The sequence below is a fragment of the Orcinus orca genome, chromosome 7 (genome assembly GCF_937001465.1).
Source record: "Orcinus orca chromosome 7, mOrcOrc1.1, whole genome shotgun sequence".
NCBI lineage: Eukaryota > Metazoa > Chordata > Mammalia > Artiodactyla > Delphinidae > Orcinus > Orcinus orca.
Genome location: NC_064565.1, coordinates 112,564,306 through 112,582,191, shown reverse-complemented (window position 1 = coordinate 112,582,191; position 17,886 = coordinate 112,564,306). Strand labels below are relative to the sequence as shown.

Sequence of the window (17,886 nt, the reverse complement as noted above, 5' to 3'; positions counted from 1 at the left end):
TGATTCCAGACTGGTGCAGGGAAATACATGATGAACCTGGAATATCTGACTGTGCCAGAAGACACAGAAATATTTATGATGAAGACATGTGAAAAGGATATAGCAGGCAACTTGAAGAGGTTCCCACTGGCCAAATCTGGGACAATTTAAACATGATAAATAATGATAATGGATTACTATTCATTGAATACAATAAGAAATCCTGAGTCCACAAGGATATAGTGAGAGGAAAATTTTTTATCTTAGAGTACAGTACCAACTAATCAATGAAGGAATGATAGAATTAGAATTACCATTTGGCAACCAATAATTAATTCATCTAAGAATCATAAATGAATGCTAAAATTAGTGGGTAAGAGTCTGATGAGAAATGGGATATTTACACAATCTCAAAGTATCCTCTACAAAATACAAACTAATCCCAAAAGGAAACGTAGTAGCTTTCCAGAGGAGAACCCTGGCAGGTACCACCTTAATCAAGGGAATAAAATTACCATTTTCAGTAACAAGGCCAATCAAAGCTGGGTGCTACCTCATAGGATGCGATGAAAAGGGCAGATCGCCCTTTCTATGATATTCCCGCCCAAAATGTATAACCTGAATGTATCATAAGGAGACATCAGCAAGCCCTAATTGAGAGAAATCCTACTAAATAACTGGCTTGTAATCTTAAAAAATGTCGAGGGCTTCCCTGGTGGCACAGTGGTTGAGAGTCCGCCTGCCGATGCAGGAGACACGGGTTCGTGCCCCGGTCCGGGAAGATCCCACATGCCACGGAGAGGCTGGGCCCGTGAGCCATGGCCACTGAGCTTGCGCGTCCGGAGCCTGTGCTCCGCAACGGGAGAGGCCACAACAGTGAGAGGCCCAAGTGCCGCTAAAAAAAAAAAAAAAAAAAAAATGTCGAGGTCACGAAGTCAAGGGATGATTGAGGAACTGTTCCAGACTGGGACAACTGGCAGAACTTGAAAGGGTTTGTGGGTTAGCCGTCAGTAATGCCTCAGTGCAGTTCCTGAGGTTGATGGCTGTGTTGCGGTGATGCAGGAGAGGCTCCCCATTTGCAGGAAACATGTACTGAAGTATTTAGGGAGACTGAGCTTCAGGCCAACAACTTACTTCCGAAAGGTTGAGGACAAGAAGTCTTTTGTACTTTTTTGTTTTTTTTTTTACCCCGGCTGCACCGTGCAGCTTGCAGCATCCTAGTTCCCCGACCAGGGATCGAACCCGCGACCTCAGCAGTGAAAGCGTGGAGCCCTAACCACTGGACAGCCAGGGAATTCCCTTTTTGTACTATTCTTTTTTTTTTTTTTTTGCGGTACGCGGGCCTCTCACTGTTGTGGCCTCTCCCGTTGCGGAGCACAGGCTCTGGACGCGCAGACTCAGAGGCCATGGCTCACGGGCCCAGCCGCTCTGCGGCATGTGGGATCTTCCCGGACCGGGGCACGAACCCGTGTCTCCTGCATCGGCAGGCGGACTCTCAACCACCGCGCCACCAGGGAAGCCCTTTGTACTATTCTTGCAAAATTTTTCTGGAATGTATTTTGTCATTAAAAATGCCACATGTACCCCGGAGTCTGTAAGAATTATTTCAACCTCACAGCAGCTGGGGAAAGATGGTTAATGAGGCCCTGCAGCTCACACAGGCAGTCGGGGCAGCAGGGGTTTCAGCCAGGCTTGTGCTGTCCTTTTAGGTCATTCAATGAGGGATGTGGTTGGTCAAGATCAGGGCTTTGCACGGGGAGTGAGAAGTGGGGAGAAATAGAGAGGATGGCGCCCTCCCCACGGAAGCAATACTAAAGCCTGTAAGTGCCCACAGGCCCACGCTGTTGGGCATGATGCATCCCCTGCCGACACAGGGACCACACAGGGGATGGGATCTGGGTCCAGGCTCCTGGCCAGAAGCCTCTGTTTGCCCCTGGTGGCCAGGAAGTGCCCATACTGGGCCTGGGCAGAGGTTGCCCTTCCATCCCGACCGCTGCACGAGGACCAGGAGTGGGGAACCATAGGGCAGAAGGCCCTGTACCTGGGGGCGAGGAGAAGGGAGCAGAGCAGGCTGGTGTTGTGGCTCCTGGCTCCTCGCACAGGGCCTGGGATCCTGGGTGCGTGGTAGGGGTGACACAGTGGAGGGCGTGACAGTTGGGGGTGACAAAGTAGTAGCGATACAGAGGGGGCCTTGGGGACACCAGGGCATGTGACCAGCTGCAGTGCATCTCTGTGTCCAAGTCTTCCCCACCTGTCCTTGGAAGGCTTCTGACCAGGCTAGGCCTGACCCCAATGAAGGGCTTGGCCCGAGACAAGCTACCAGGATTAAGCAAGGAACTGCATTTTAAAATAAAAAAATATATATATATATCTACATATATAATTATTATAAGAAAAACAAATGTTGACTGTTGAAAAAAATCTGTTTAACGGAAAACAAAAAGAATTACCTCCCCTCCTCTTACCCTAATCCACTCCCCAGAGAGAACCCCTGGCAACTTCAGAGCTAAGGGCTGCTGGGTTATAATATCCATCTCAAGGCAGCTGGGAGGAGAACTGACATTGTCTACTTGAGGACAGGCTGTTTATAAGTCCGCCATGTTTTTGGTCCAAATGGACCAAAAAGGATTTCAACTTTCAGTTCCTGGATGTGGCCCCCTCAAATAGGAGTGTGAACTGGTCCTTCCAACTTTGCATAACTGGAATCTCTTATCTTCTTTGCAGACATGTGTTCTCCTGGGTGTAGTTTTCCAAAAAGGTTTTGTTGACACTTGTGAGCCTGTTGGGACAAGCCACCCCACCCCTAATGCCAGGCTCCCCTGTGCCCATGTGAGCACCAGCCCCTCTCTCTGATGCTGGTGCATTTGAAGAGGCCTTGGACCCCTGGGTGGCAGAGACTTGTGTGCTTTGTTTTGGTTGCTTGGCAACAGCACTTCTGCCAGGGGCTGTGGATGCCCCTCTGGGCGGGGCATCTGCCTTCCTCCACCCCAGAAGGCTTGAAGGCTCACCTGTCCCAAACAGTGAGAGTGCTGGGGTAGGATCCAACTTCACAGCATCCGGGGCATCACCCCGGGGCAGGGGTCCATCAAGTGTCTCAAAGAAGCAGGGACATGGTCCTGGACTGGGGCTCATGTCCAGGGGACACAGGGCCGCACCACCAGCACTTTCACCTGCAAGGGGTCTTCAGCTACCTAATGGTCTTCAGGAAACCCTGCCTAAATTAGCCAGAGCCAGTTTTGATATTTGCAAACCAGGATCCTCATCTGGCACAGGAGCCCACCATCACCTGCGACAAGAATTTCAGCAGCAGCATTTCTGGCACACCGCCTTCAAGCGCACAGACTCCTGGCCTTCTTTAACTTTGGGCCAACTGTACCCACACTGATGCCTAACCCCCAACACAGTCTCCGTGTCCCTGTGTTTTGTGCCCTTCACCACGTCTAACGATTGCTGGTGGATACAGCCAGCACTTTTCACTTACCTTGCGATAACCCTAGAAAGACTCACGCACAAACAGTTGTCACTTTTTCACTGCTTTTAGGTTCTTTAATTTATTTTCTCCAATTTAATGTTATTTCCTTTGTAATCCTGGGCCTCTTTTTGCTAACACTTTGAATACTGCTTTTGTATCTATTGGCTTGAAAGCAGTCTGCCTTGGGAATGGCAATACTTGGGAAGAAAGGTAAAGTGGTAATCAGACCAGCTGGAAGTGGTCTGCTCTCTATAATCACAAAGTGCTGAGTGGAAAGATATTATTCTTGCCAGGCTGACTGTTCCTTCTACCCTCATCCCTTGGTATGCCACCTCCTATGGGAAGGTAGAATTAATAATATTCATGGAACACTTTGAAACTAAACCAGAACTGAAGTATTAAGCGGTAAAGGGGCATTATGTTTGCAACTGACTCTCAGAGAGTCCAGAAGAATTGCATACACGCATATCCATACACACAGAAAAGGATTTAAGAAATGTAAAATTTTAACACTTGGTGAATTAGTGTCAAGGGTGTATAGGAATTCTTGGTTGTATTCTTTCAACTTTTCTGGAAGTGTGAAATTGTGCCAATATCAAAGCTGAGAGACTGGGGTCGCTCAGAAGCAGCTCATGGCCCTTCGGCAGCAAGGGGCCGGACGGTCCCAAGTGGGCCTCTTCATGGGCAGGAGAGGCGGAGGTCTCCGAGGTCCAGCTGCAGGGCCTGGCCTGCCCATGCCCCCCACAGCTTTGTGTGCTCCTTCCCTCCCACTGGGGCCAGCTCTCCCACCCCAGCTTGCTGGGGACCTTCCCCCACAACCTGCTGAGTGACGCTCCTCTGTCTTCCGGCTCCCATACCAGCCCTGACTCCTGGCAGTTTTCTGGTGTCTCCCAGAGAATTCTGAGCAGAGTTATGACCACCATTTCTTGAGTGTGTCAGACCGAAGTGTTTTAACCCATGTTATCCCGCTGAATCCTCACAGCACCTGACAGACAGGTGCTGTTCTTGCTGGTTTACAGACCAGGAAGCTGGGGTCTGGCGTGCACAGTCTCTGGCAGAGCGGGGATTCTCATCCAGGCCCCACTGTCCCCTGCCTTCCTTTACTGTCTCTCTTCTTGGGAGTAGGCCAGTTTCTGTGAGCGGAACCAGGAATGGGGGCTCGGCAGTACTGATGACCACACAAGCCGCACGGCTTACTGAGGTGCATCCCAGCCCCCCACCACCTTGTGGGACCCAGACCTTTCCTCCTCTCTCCTGGCCATGGCCTGGCTCCGAGCCAGCCGAGCAGAGCCAGGTGGAAAGGGCTCTGACCTGGGAAAGTGCCCAGGTGAGCACAGCGACTCTCCTGCTCGGATGTTTGCTGTTCCCAGCTCTCCGTGTTTGCTGAGCCCGATCACTGGTGGGTCCCGGGCTGTCCCCCTTGCCCAGGCTGCAGAACTGCCCCTCCGTCCCATCCAGCGCCCCAGTGTCCCCAAGCTCACCTCATCCTCCATCCTCACCTCATCCCCGAGGGCAGTAAAGCAGGCGGGGTGGGGTTTCTGGACCTCCCAGGAGTCAGCAGGGCAGGGAGGGCTATGGGACTCATCACGTGCCTCAGGCCCAGTGAGCCCTGTACACGCTCCAGGACCTGGGAGGTGTGCCCACCGGCTCCCGGAGGTCCCAGTGGCACACGCTTGGCAGATTTGCTGTCGTGTGGAGTTGGGCCCCTAGCACCCAAGTCTGGGTAGATGTCCACCGGCTAAGCTCAGGAGACTGAGGTATACACCCAGAAAACCTGGCACCCATCTAGGCCAGGCCTCAGCCTTGTGGGAGTCCCCGGCCGGACACGGCCCTGGGGAAGCCACCTCAGGATGGAGAGGGAGGCAGTAGATGTCATGGGGTTCTGATGGGACATGCTGCCGTGGTGCTCTCAAGCTCCAGCCCAGAGGCTGGGACACCCAGGGTCCTCTGGTCAGTGCCACAGTCATGATGGCCACTGGGCCTCTCCTTTTGGGGGGCTACCCTTTTAGCATGACATGGTGTTTGACGGCTGCTGATGCTGTGAAGATGCAGCCAGCTGTAGGAATTCCCAACAGGCGGGAGCCATTCTCCCTCTGGAAGACAGAGCTAAGGTCCTTCCCCATCCTTTCCTGGGCTCTGAGTGCCTCCAAAGGGTCCACAGTGGGTTTCGGGCCCTCAGAGTCTGTACGAAGTGGTCACAGTGGTGTGCGTGGGTGTGTTCCATTGAGGGGGGTAGGGGTCGACAAGGCTCATGACGTGCCAAGTGCGGTCTGTGACCCCATGGTGGGCTGTCTTCCCCTCACTGCTCAACTGATGTGATGGCGGCCCCGATCTTGAAGTTTCCATCCAGCCAGGCTCACGCATCTGAGGCTGAGTAGTTAAGTCTCAGGGACACCCCAGAATCCTTTCCCCCAGGGACATGGGCACTGTGTGTCCCTGTGCTGCCTGCAACCTCTCTGTGCCTGGGGCTGTGTTTACATGTGGAGTTCCTGGGAAGGCAGCGAGGGGGACAGGATCTAACTCCCGGTCTCCAAGACCCGGACAGTGACTCATGAGGAGGGGGTGGGGCAGCGAGAGTCTGAGGGAAGAAGGTTTTGCCTCCAGTTAACATTAAATAGAGATAATCCCACGCAAATCCCACCCTACGTTCTTGAGTGCTGGCCCTGTGCCAGCCCTGGGCTGAATCTTTGCAGTCCGCGTCTCACAGCGAGCACACAGTAGTGGTAAGGATGGTTACACGTCCTACAAGGCACAGAGGGGCTGAGTCTCTTCCCTCTACACAGCTCACAGCAGCCTTCCTGGGGCCTGGGGCTTTATACTTAACCCTTCCTGGTGCTTCTCACAGCGAGATTCTGGGGCCTGGGGCTCTCTGGAGGGTGTGTGTATCAAAAACGAGGATTTCTGGATCTCGCCCAGACTAAGTAAATCAAACCTTGGGAAGAGGCCCAGGAGCCAGCATTTCAGCCTGTGAGATCCACGCTTCTAAGCTCCCTAGCAAGTTCCTGATGAAATAACTTCAGCTAAGGAGCTGGTTGGAGGAGGTGGGCCAAGCAGGGAAGGTGCCCCCTGCTGGGTTGAACAAGTGCACAGTTTGGGGGAGAGGAGGAGGCCTCTTCCCTCTCTACAGTCTCCTCCCTCCTGTGGACCCCCTGCGGTAGGGAGAGAGGAGCAGGGGGAACATTTGAATGGCTGAGAGGTATTTGGGGTATTTGGGCTGGGAGAACATAGTGACAGGGGACCAGGAAGGCAAGTGGGGTGGGGAGGTACGAAACCAGACTAGACTTTGGTGTTCTTTTTCAGAAGGGAGTGGGGGGCCCTACAGAAGGTTTTCAAGAAGAGGAATGCCGCGGCTTCCCTGGTGGTGCAGTGGTTGAGAGTCTGCCTGCCGATGCAGGGGACATGGGTTCATGCCCCGGTCCGGGAAGATCCCACATGCCGCGGAGCGGCCGGGCCCGTGAGCCATGGCCGCTGAGCCTGCGCGTCCGGAGCCTGTGCTCCGCAGCGGGAGAGGCCACAACAGTGAGAGGCCCGCGTACACGGGGAAAAAAAAAAAAAAAAAAAGAAGAGGAATGCCATGGTTGGGGTTTCAGGAAGATGACTGGGCTGTGGGAGCCCAGACCAAAGGAAGAATGGAGGTTCCGGCAGCAGTCCTGTGGGGTGCTGAGTACTGGACCCAGGGGCTGGAGGACCCGAAGGGAGAGAGCGTTAAGGGAGAGGGCGTGGAGACTGCGATCCTGGGACTGAGATAGACGGGGAGGAATCCCATGTGAAGCCTAGGAGGCGGGGTGAGCCCTTTAGGGGCTTGTTGACTTGGAGTGGCTGGTGGGACCTCCTTGGAGGTGCATTTGAAACGTGGGGCAGGAGGAGGTGGGATCTGGAGGGACACCGTAATAAGGGATTAAGCTAAGAGTCAGCACGCTGGAGCGCAGGGACATGGTGTGAGACCCAGATCATTAGAACTTCATCTCTCTGAGGCTCAGTTTTCTCATCTGTAAAATGGGTTGTTGTGAGGGCTCTATGAGGTAAGGGTGTTCCTGGAAGCGCCCCATCAGACACTTGGAAACACAGTCGCTACGGTTTAGGTGGCTGCGGGGGGCCCCAGACGGGCGTGTCTGGGTTCAGCGGCCGGGTGGGCTGCAGGGGCACCACTGCCCCCTGTTGGCGGTCCTGGCCAGAGCGTCCCCGACCTCTGACAGGCGGGGCGACCCGGCGGGCTGCTAGTGCGCTGGCCGCCCTCAGTCTGCCCGTCGGCTCGCTCTGGCGCCGCGTCTGTCCGTCGATCGATCCGCGGACGCCCGCCCCACGCTCGGCGGGTGGGCTCCCGGCCCCTGGATCTCTCGGGGCGCAGACTGCATGGTAGGTGAACGGGATGCCGGCGTGGGCACGGGCGCGGCCGGAAGAGCGCACGGGCAGGGTCTCCCCAGGGCTGTAGGGATCGGAGGGCGCGTCGGGACGCCCCCCTTCCCGGGGGACTCGCAGCCTTCTAGGGTATTTCTGTCTTTTTGTCGGGCACGCACGCCGCGGGGCTGGGGGCTCCGGTGCAGCGACCTTTCTCGGGGGAGTAGGGAACCTCTCTCGAACCTGGGTTGGTGCCTGCGCATTCCCAACTCATCTCCTCTGTCCCCGCCCGGCTCCCGCAACAGCCGGCGTAGGGAGTGCGGGTGCGGCGGGCGCGGGCGGAACGTTTGAGTGGATGAAGATGCCCCCCGATTCCAAAGTGCGGGGATTAGGTGTAAGAGAGGCAGGGAGGCTGGGGGAGGCTTCTGGGTGGAGGCTTCGGTGAGGAGAAAGATACTCAGGATTAAGAATACTTGGGATCTAGGAGAGAGACGGACCTGAAAAAGAAAGTCGAGTGGTAGGTGCGCAGGTACATGGGCCACGGGAGCCCCAGCCCCCCATCTGAGGACAGGAAATGGAGCCGAAAAAAGAATCCAGGGAGAGGATCCAGGAGCCGAGCCGAAAATCCGCAGTTGCTCCGAAGGGAGGGGAGGTGGTGGTGGCGGGCTTGGGGAATAGGCTCAGAAGGGCAGCTCCTGATCTTTCGCACCAAGACACACGCCCAGTGGAATCCCGTTCAACCCCTGCCCCATGTCCCTTAGACTGTCCTTCCCTTGCCAGGTGGGAAATAAGGATCATGTCACTATGCACTGAAGCTGAGCGCCTGAAATGTGTCAGGCACACTCCTGAGAACTTTATTCTTTCATTTAATCTTCCCAGAAACTATGAGGTAGGCTCTACTTACCCATTTTACAGGTGAGGAGACTGAGGCACAGTGAGGGCATGTCACAGAAGAGGATAGCAGAGCTAGCATTTGACCCCAGGCCAGTCTGTTTAGTTCCATGGCCTGGTTCCTTAACTACTATATCTGGTGGACTGGCAAAGAGATGGGAGCTGGAGAAAGGAGAGGGAACCCCAGAGCTGGCAGTGTCAAGGGTGTCAAATATTCCTACTTCAAACAGTTCAGGTGATAGAAAAGAGAAACAAGGACCAACTTTTGGATCAGCACCATGGTTTTTGGCCCTTTCACTGCCTTGCTTGATCCCCACGGTGACTCAGTCCTCACAGTGAGTTGATGTAATCAGGCCCTTCTGTGCGTCAGGCAGGCCCTGTGTCAGGCAGGCCTTTCACGTCTTAAATTCCTGGATCCTTGTAATAGGGGAACAGCCACAGAGAGATCACCATGCAAATAGTCCCACAGTTCGAAACTGGGGAGGCTGGATTTGAATCCAGGCAGCTGCTTCCAGAGACCTTGCTCTTAAAGACCATGTGATACTGTGCATCGTGCCCATTTTACAGATGCCCAAACTGAGTGTCTCTCCCAAAGTCCATGACTTGAAAGGGGAGAGACCCAAAGGGTGACTGCTGATGGCATAGCCCATGCTTGAGCGTCTCCATCACTGTTCAAAGGTTTCAGTAGATCGTGAAATTTAAAATTGAAGTCCCACTTTTTATCATTTTAAAGATATACTTGTTCTTGTTTTTTTTGGCCACACCGCGCGGCATGCGAGATCTTATTTCCCCAACCAGGGATTGAACCTGTGCCCCCTGCAGTGGAAGCACACGGTCTTAACCGCTGGACTGCCAGGGAAGTCCCTAAGATGTACATTTTTAAGATGAAATTGTGATGCATCTTACAATGGATGGCGGTGTTTTTCCTTCTCAGCGGCACATGATATATCGGCCTTCTTGGTGTTGATGGCATCTTTGGTTTGACGAATAACAACAGAACCAGATTCCCTGAGTGACTTTTCTGGGTGTCTCTCTCTCTTCTGTTCCACAGGCTCCTCTCTGCCTCAATTGCTCCACCCTCCCTGGAGACAGGTCCCTGGGTACAAGGACCCCGGTGCCCTGCAATGGCAGCAGGGCCCTGGGGCCCTTTGACCCCCAGGACTTGAACCTGACTGATGAGGAGCTCAGACTCAAGTACCTGGGGCCCCAGCAGACGGAGCTGTTCGTGCCCATCTGTGTCACGTACCTGTTGATCTTCGTGGTGGGCACCGTGGGCAACGCGCTGACCTGCATGGTCATCCTGCGCCACAGGGCCATGCGCACGCCCACCAACTACTACCTCTTCAGCCTGGCCGTGTCGGACCTGCTGGTGCTGCTTCTAGGTCTGCCCCTGGAGCTCTACGAGATGTGGCGCAACTACCCTTTCCTGCTGGGCCCCGGTGGCTGCTACTTCCGCACGCTGCTCTTCGAGACTGTCTGCCTGGCCTCGGTGCTCAACGTCACTGCCCTGAGCATAGGGCGCTACGTGGCCGTGGTGCACCCACTGCACGTCAGGTCCGTAGTGACTCATGCCCACGTGCGCCGCGTGCTCGGGGCCATCTGGGGCCTCGCCCTGCTCTGCTCTCTGCCCAACACCAGCCTGCACGGCATTCGGCAGCTGGACGTGCCCTGCCGGGGCACGGTGTCCGGCTCGGCCGTGTGCACCTTGGTCCACCAGAGAGCCCTCTACAACCTGGTCGTGCAGGTCACCGCGCTGCTCTTCTTCTGCCTGCCCATGGCCACCATCAGTGTGCTCTACCTGCTCATCGGGCTGCGGCTGCGGCGTGACCGGCTGCTGATCCGCAGGCAGGAGGCCAAGGGCAGGGCCAGGACTAGCAACGGCCGCAGGCTCCAGCTGCTGCAGGATAGGGGTCGGACACAGGTGACCAAGATGTTGTGTAAGTGTTGCTGCTGGGAAGGGGGGCGGAGCCAGGCACTGGGTATGGGGCTGGGGCTTCCAGGGGCCTGGGGGAAAGGGCCGAGTGTTTCGGTTTAGGATGGAGGCTGAGCGTGAGGTGTGGAGTAACCCCCCCCGCAACTCCCCCCGTGTGTGTGTGCATGCACTGCATGTGTGTATACTCTTCTAGATTACCCTTGAGAAAGTGACACCGGAGGTAAATGCTAATGGTTCATGGCGGGATCAGCTACATAATTTGTGGGGCCCAATGCAAAATGAAAATTCAGGGTCCCCTGTTAAAAAATCATTAAGAATGTCAAGACAGCAATAGTAGAGCAGCTGTCTTTTTTAAATAATTAATTAATCAATTAATTAATTATATTTATTTTTGGCTGCGTTGGGTCTTCATTGCTGCACATGGGCTTTCTCTAGTTGCGGCGAGCGGGGGCCACTCCTCGTTGTGGTGTGGGGGCTTCTCATTGCGGTGGCTTCTCTTGTTGCGGAACATGGCCTCAAGGCGCGTGGGCTTCGGTAAGCTGCAGCACACGGGCTCAGTAGCTGTGGCTCTCGGGCTGTAGAGCGCGGCTCAGAAGTTGTGGCGCACGGGCTTAGGTGCTCCACGGCATGTGGGATCTTCCCAGACCAGGGCTTGAACCCATGTCCCCTGCATTGGCAGGCGGATTCTTAACCACTGTGCCACCAGGGAAATCCCAGAGCTGCTGTCTTGAAGGTTTAAAGGTCAGGGCTCTGTGCAAACGCACAGGTGGCACCCACGAAGCCAGCCCTTGTTCATGGAACCAACCACAGACAGGGCAGAGGCGTGCGGCTAGGCTCCAGGATAACAGAGCTGTTCATGGGCTCTGGACCCTCCAGGTCTCTCATCTTTGCTCCCAAATATGTTTTGGTTCTGTCCTTCCCTAAGTAGCTTGGGAGGCAGGACCACAGGCACAGAGTTCCCCTTTCCTGAGGAGCTAACTGTCCTCTTCCCTTAGTGGCTATGGAAAATCCCAGGGAAGGATTCTGATTGGTGGGCTTGGGTCATGGCCTGCCACCAGGCCAGAGTGGCAGGATGCTGAGGTAAGCAGCCCCCACAGACCCACATGGGGATCCGGGGGGAGCAAAGTTCCCAAAAGAAGGGGAACAGGGTGCTGGAAAGGCAAGATAGTGAATTTCCTGCACACCATGTCTGTGGTTCCCTGGGGACCAGAGGAAGGATCATGATCTAAAAGAGGTGGTTGGAGGCATGTTTGTGAGGGTCTGTGCACAGAGCACAGGAGAGTCAGGGCAGAAGTGTGGATTGGGGCCGACCAGGGCACGCCCGGCTGGCTTGAGGCTCTGGAGCTTACTGTGGCCTAGGCCTGGTGCTTTTTCAAAAACAGTGGCCCTGGGGAAACCAGGCAAACTGATGCTAAGCCAGTCATTGATTCCCTCCCCATCCTGCCCTGTCCCACAGAGCCTGAATCAGGTAGGTGGGGTGAGCCAGGGCAGGACAGGGCTGGTGAGACCTTGGTCAAAGCCATGGGATTATGGCCAGCTAACTGGGAACTGCCCCATTCCCACAGAGAGACTCACTCCCCTCCCCCCCGCAGAACAGTGTCCCAGAGCCTATGGTCACTTGTACAGCCCCCTAAGATGGGACTGACCTGGAGCTCTGTGCTTGCCTCCTGCACTACAGACCACCTGCCCGGGTCTGCCTCTGCTGCCTTCTACTGCCCTGCCTACCCGGGCTGCGTCTGCTCATCTGAGATGGCTCTCGCGCTGGGAAAGTGGGGTGTTTCCTTAAGGCTGCCTTGCTTGCTGGCCTGGGGCTCTGGCTTTCTTCTCTCCCTCCTGCTCCTGTCTTGTCTTTCTGAGGGCCTACTGTGCATCAGGCTGTGTGCTGGGGATGTAAGCAATGTTCTGATTGAAATCCGGGATTAAGAGGAAAACCACGCTGGAATGTAAGGGGGAAGACACTGCAGGGGAAGGATTGTGAGCTGGAGATGCAAACATGAGAAACAAGAAACAAAAAGCAACACAGACCTGATAGCAAAGACCCAGGGAGGGTAGGGTGAAAACCAGGGCTGGAGGGAAGCTCCGGAGAAAGAGTGAAGGATTGGCTGGCCTGGCCTGCCTTTTACTGGGGCTTGGGGTGGGGCTGTCGAGGAAAGGGGAGATAATGCAGGGCAGGATATTCAGGGGCACCCAGGAGAGCTGGGGGCTGGGGCTGGGAAGGCTTCTAGGGCCAAGACAGGCAAGTGCGTGGTGGCGGGGGGTGTTTGTCTCGCTCTCCCTGTAGCTCCCTGGCTACTGCTGTCTGACCACGGGCCTCATCCTCCTGTTCCTTTCTGCTTATGCATAAGCGGGCGTGGCCCCTGAGTGGCACCCAGAGTGGGCCTTAGCCGCACTGTGTCACGCTGGGGCTCAGCATACACAGCTGTCACTTAGGTCCAGTTCCACGGTGAGAGAATCGGACCAGGCCAGTTTGGCCCGGGTGTCCACACCGGGTCCAGGGCGCATGCCCACTGCCCAGTCGGTGACAGTGGCGAGAGCAGCCTCTCCTATAGGGGTGTGGCCAGGACAGGCAAACTTCCAGAAACCTCCAGATGGACAGTGGGTGTGGGTGGCTGGTGAGAGGGGAGAGGAGAGAACAGGCTCCCTTTCTGCCCACAGTTGTCCTGGTCGTGGTGTTTGGGATCTGCTGGGCCCCGTTCCACATCGACCGCCTCATGTGGAGCCTCGTGTCCCACTGGACCGAGGGCCTGCACCTGGCCTTCCAGTACGTGCACGTCGTCTCCGGCGTCTTCTTCTACTTCAGCTCGGCCGCCAACCCTGTGCTCTACAGCCTCATGTCCAGCCGCTTCCAGGACACCTTCCGGGAGGCCCTGTGCCTGGGGAACCGGTGCCGCCGCCACAGATCCCGCCGCAGCTCTCACAGCCTCAGCAGGGTGACCACGGGCAGCACCCTGTATGACATGGGCTCCCCCCGCAGCAGGGCCCAGCCCCTGGCTGAGAATGATGGCCCAGAGGGGTGGCAAGAGACGGACCCCTCCCGAGAGGAGCCTCAGGCAGCTTCACCCTGAGGGGCCAGAGGGCCACGCCCAGCTCTGGGGACCACACCTGCCTCCTCTGCAGCATGTCTTTGTGGCCTGTCCCCCTTCGTGCCCCGTCCCCACTTCAGCCTAGAAACCCTGACCAGCACCTCAGTGATCCTGCCCCACCCATGGATCAGAAGGACTGTAAGGTTGCTGTCTGTCCTCCAGACTCTCAGGTCCCCAGTTCCAGCCCTTCCCCTGGAAGGGGAACATCGTGGTCGGATAACGCGCACCGCAAGACTCTATCTGGGGAGATAGAGTCTCCCCAGCCCGTTTCTGACGTGTTTCCGTGGCGCCCTTCCTTTCCTTCCCATTTCTTGCAGAGCTTCTGCAAGATCTGGCCCATTCTGTCCCTCTCTAGCTCTTGGCCTGCACCTGGGATTCTGACCCGACCCCCTCCCTGGCCCCCAGTCGGCTTGTTTTGCTCTGGGAGCTCCACCCGGTGGAGCCACTAGGCGGCAGGTGTGTCAGGGATCCAGGAGACCTGGCTCCGGTCTCAGCTGAGCCACCGGTCACCTGGTCCCGGCATCAAGCGAACTGCCTCGCCTTACAAGCCTCGGGCCCTGCTTGCAAAATGAAAGGGGCCATGACATTCTAGAGTGCCACGCTTTGGCACTTTAGCTGTGGTTTTGTGCGCGTGCCTAAGTCCCTGCTTGTAACAAAACAGATCCCTCAGATTAGCAAGGCGGAAATTACTCTTTACATCCTCACTAACCCCCAACCCTTACTCCCTCCCTGACCTCTACAAGCCTCCCACCCCACCCCCTCGAGAGCCACTCAGGGAACATGCTTCGCTTGTCCTAGAGCAAGTGAGGCTTGGCACCGGCCAAGGGACTGTGTGTGAGCAGAGGCCCCTGCCTGCCTCTGTCTTCACCTCCTCACAGGTTGGCTTGGGGGCCTGAGGTGAGCAGAGAATTGGGCCTGACTGGCCAGAGAATCTCTGGGGGCGAGAGACATGGGCCAACCAAGGGCAACGAGTGACTCCGCGAGAACTGCTTGGGACTCTGTGAGGTGAGAAGAGAGACACGTGAGTCCTGAAACGAAGCTCCATCCCGAGTCCCTGTGGGTAACTGGGTGCTCAGTCAGGACCCAGTTAATGGCCAGAACTTGTCCTGCTGCAGCCCCTGACCTGTCCTCCTCCTAAGAGGGGACTGCAGCAGAAGGAGCCCTGGCCTCCTTTGCGGGGAGCTGCAGGACACCCAGGGTGCTACAGGTTCTCCCTGCAGACTCTCCACAGCTCAGGCCCCAGGTCCCCTGACTGCAAAGTGGAGAAGATTGTACAAAAGTGTCCTGGAGTTTTTGAAATTCAGTTGTAAAAATAATACATACTCATTTTAGAAAAATTGGAAAGTACAAATGAGCAAAAATGAAAACAATTTAAAATAATTAAAACCCACCCTTGCTAGGGGATGGGGGAGGGGGAAATAGAGAGTTGTCTAATGGGTACAGAGTTTCAGTTTTTTAAGATGAAAAAGTTCTGGAGATTGGTGGCAAAACAATGTGAATATGCTTGAACAATATTGAATTGTACACCTAAATGGTTAAGATTTAAATTTTATATGTATTTTACTACAGTTTTTTTTAAAGAAAGGGTTAAGTCTAAAGGAAAAAAAAAATTAAAAAGCCACCCATAGCTTTACTTTCCAGGGTAACCACCATATATAAGACAGGATGGGGGGATCTGAGAAAGGAGCTTGTGAAAAGAGGCTGTGCAGAGCTACGAGTGCCCAATGGCACCTCTGAAATGAGCTCCCAGGCGGCCTTGGGGTGTCGTCGGGGGAAGCAGCTGAGGCCAGACTTCAGGCTGGAGCCTGCTGTTGTCCCCAAAGACAAACTGGACTCCCCGGGGCCTCTCTTAAGTGACAGAGACGACATGCTCCTGAGGCTCTGGTCAGTATTTATGAAGGGGCTACTATGGGCAGAGAAGCAGCGGGCAGGTTGGGGAAGCGGGGGATGTGAGTTATCAGAAGGCCTGGGCTCTGTAAATTTGATGTCTCTCAGGTGTCTCCACGGCATGTCAGTGGATAGGTCCCACTTGTCATGAGTCACTGGTTACCATGGAAAGTGGAAGCAGCAGCTGTGGGCTCAGCCCTGGAGAAGAAAGGATGGAGGTGGAAAGGCCAGCCAGCAAGATCCCACTCTGTCCTGGAAGCAGCATCCCCTGCAGCTCGCTCTTCTGCACTGGTCAGGGGGGCAGCAGCATTCCTGAGTGCTCAGTGCTACTCCCGGGACAGGAGTCCTGGCTCGTCTGGGACTCGGGTCACCTCCCGTCCTAGCTCTGGCTGCAGTCACACAGATCTCTCCTCCTCCCATGTTCGAGAGTTTGGGACCGCTCTACTTCCCGTCTACTCCACTCCTGCCATTACCCTGGGCGAAGCTGAAGTCCCCGTGGATGGCCCGCCGCTGCCCTGGTATCAGCTCCTGATCTCTCCTGCAGCTCTGGAGGCTCTCCTCCACCGTGGCCTTTTGGCCCCTTGGTAACATCCTGACTCCCAGAACCTCTGGGCGTTTTTCCATTTCTGGAAGTGTGAGCTCTTTGACCATGACTGCCTCCTTCCTGCTCTGCTGCTTTATAAATGATACATTTATTCTTTAACCTCATCTAACCTTCCCAGTTCTCGACCACTCTGCTTTCTCCCCATCCAGCAGCTTCCTCTCATCTTCACTTCCTTTCTGATGGGTCCTAGATCCCACGGTCCATCACACACAACCCTCTCTGCCAGTATTTCTGAGGGCCAAGGGGAACATACTGGGATCACCCTTTCCTTCTCAGAAAAAAGGCTTATTTTCTTTGGGAACTCACCAAGATGAGTCTCATCAACAAACAAAGCTGCATTTGCCCACCCTTCCTTCTGTGAAGTACCTGCTCAGGAAATATAAAGTGTGCAACACTTCACATCTATTCTTACATAGTCAGATGGCGTTTCCAAATCAATCCTGACACATGGGAGCCCATCTCATTTTGTACACTTCTTGGTGTCTCGCTTTTCCCCATCCTTGTCTTCTAGTGGGTCCACCGAGTCTTCTTTGTTCCATGTCTTCCCTGTAGAGAGGAGTTGCCTTTTTGGAGGGCTTCCTAGTATTTGCACTCCCTTCCCATTGAGGGGGATCCCTGTGTGTGTGACTCTTGGTTTGAGACCAAGCCCAGGCTCCTACCACAGAAGCTGAAAGGGCTCTGGACACTGCATCACTGACACCACTGTGTGACCCAGGACTTGCACTCAGGCAGCTGGATGGTCTGACCTGGGACTTCCACTGGGAGTTATACTAAGACCCATGACAACAGGGGCAGACATGTCCAGGGCAGCAGTGCTAACAGCAGCATCCCATCCAGGCTGCTCCCGGGGCCCCTGCTGCCCAGCCCGCCTTGGCTTCTGCCCATTTTCTCTGCCGGTTTTTCAGCCTTCTTGTTGTTCTGAGCTACTGAGAGCCTTTCAATAAATTCCTTTTTTGCTTAAGTTGGCCAGAGTTGTTTGCTGCTGTTTGCAACCCAGAACCTTAACAGATCCATCTACCACTGCTGTGAGGGTTACACATTCTGCTTGTTCTACTAGTGGTTGTCTTTACATATTTCTAAGATGAACAGATATTATCATTGTTTTGAAACCCCAAACTACGGTCTGTAATACTTAATCATTCTCCTCTCTCACTCTGTTTTTAAAACTTTTTTTAAGAGGCAAGAACGATGAGGACACACTTAAGGAATTTGATCCTAGAAACACATTTACATTTTTCTAACAGTCTAATCCTCTTCAGCACAAGAACTTTAGTATGCTTCTTCTGACAAAGCAGTAGGGTATAAAGGTGGTGAGCAGGGACTCGAGTCAGGCTGCCTGGGTTCAAATCCTGACTCAAAAGTCAGACTGGCCTTAGGCCAAAGTCAGACTGGACTGAAAGGTACTGACATTTCTAAACAAAGGATGAGCAACCTGCCTGCACACAAATAAGAGACTCAGAGGCCAACACTGAGCGCTGCATCCTTCCAAACAGCGTCCAGGTTCCTAAGTCTACGAGGTTTAGTTTGAGGATGGTAGTTACTGAGGTAAATGTCCCTTTGTGTGGCCTCTTTAAATGTAACACCCCAACTTCACCTTCTTTCAAGCTTCTGCACAAGGCAGGGCAGGACAACCGGGGGGCTGTTTAGGAATAGAGGCCATGGCCCAGGTGAGGGACAGTGGGGATCCAGGGAAGGCCGT

At 54.7% G+C, this 17,886-nt stretch overlaps 1 protein-coding gene across 1 annotated transcript; it reads left to right on the top strand.

The window, feature by feature from the left end:
- Positions 1-6,764: 6,764 nt before the first annotated feature.
- NMUR1 (neuromedin U receptor 1) lies at positions 6,765-17,148 on the top strand. Its single transcript, XM_033425446.2, has 3 exons — positions 6,765-7,807; positions 9,732-10,617; positions 13,269-17,148. Exons 1-3 carry the CDS (start codon positions 7,805-7,807, stop codon positions 13,676-13,678), a joined length of 1,299 nt encoding a protein of 432 aa, XP_033281337.1. The 5' UTR covers positions 6,765-7,804; the 3' UTR covers positions 13,679-17,148.
- Positions 17,149-17,886: the final 738 nt, after the last annotated feature.

What these genes read in the sequence shown, in the direction of transcription:
- NMUR1 (XM_033425446.2), top strand. An exon ending in ACAGGTGACCAAGATGTTGT is followed by an intron (nt 10,618 to 13,268) that starts GTAAGTGTTGCT and finishes TTCTGCCCACAG; the next exon opens with TTGTCCTGGTCGTGGTGTTT.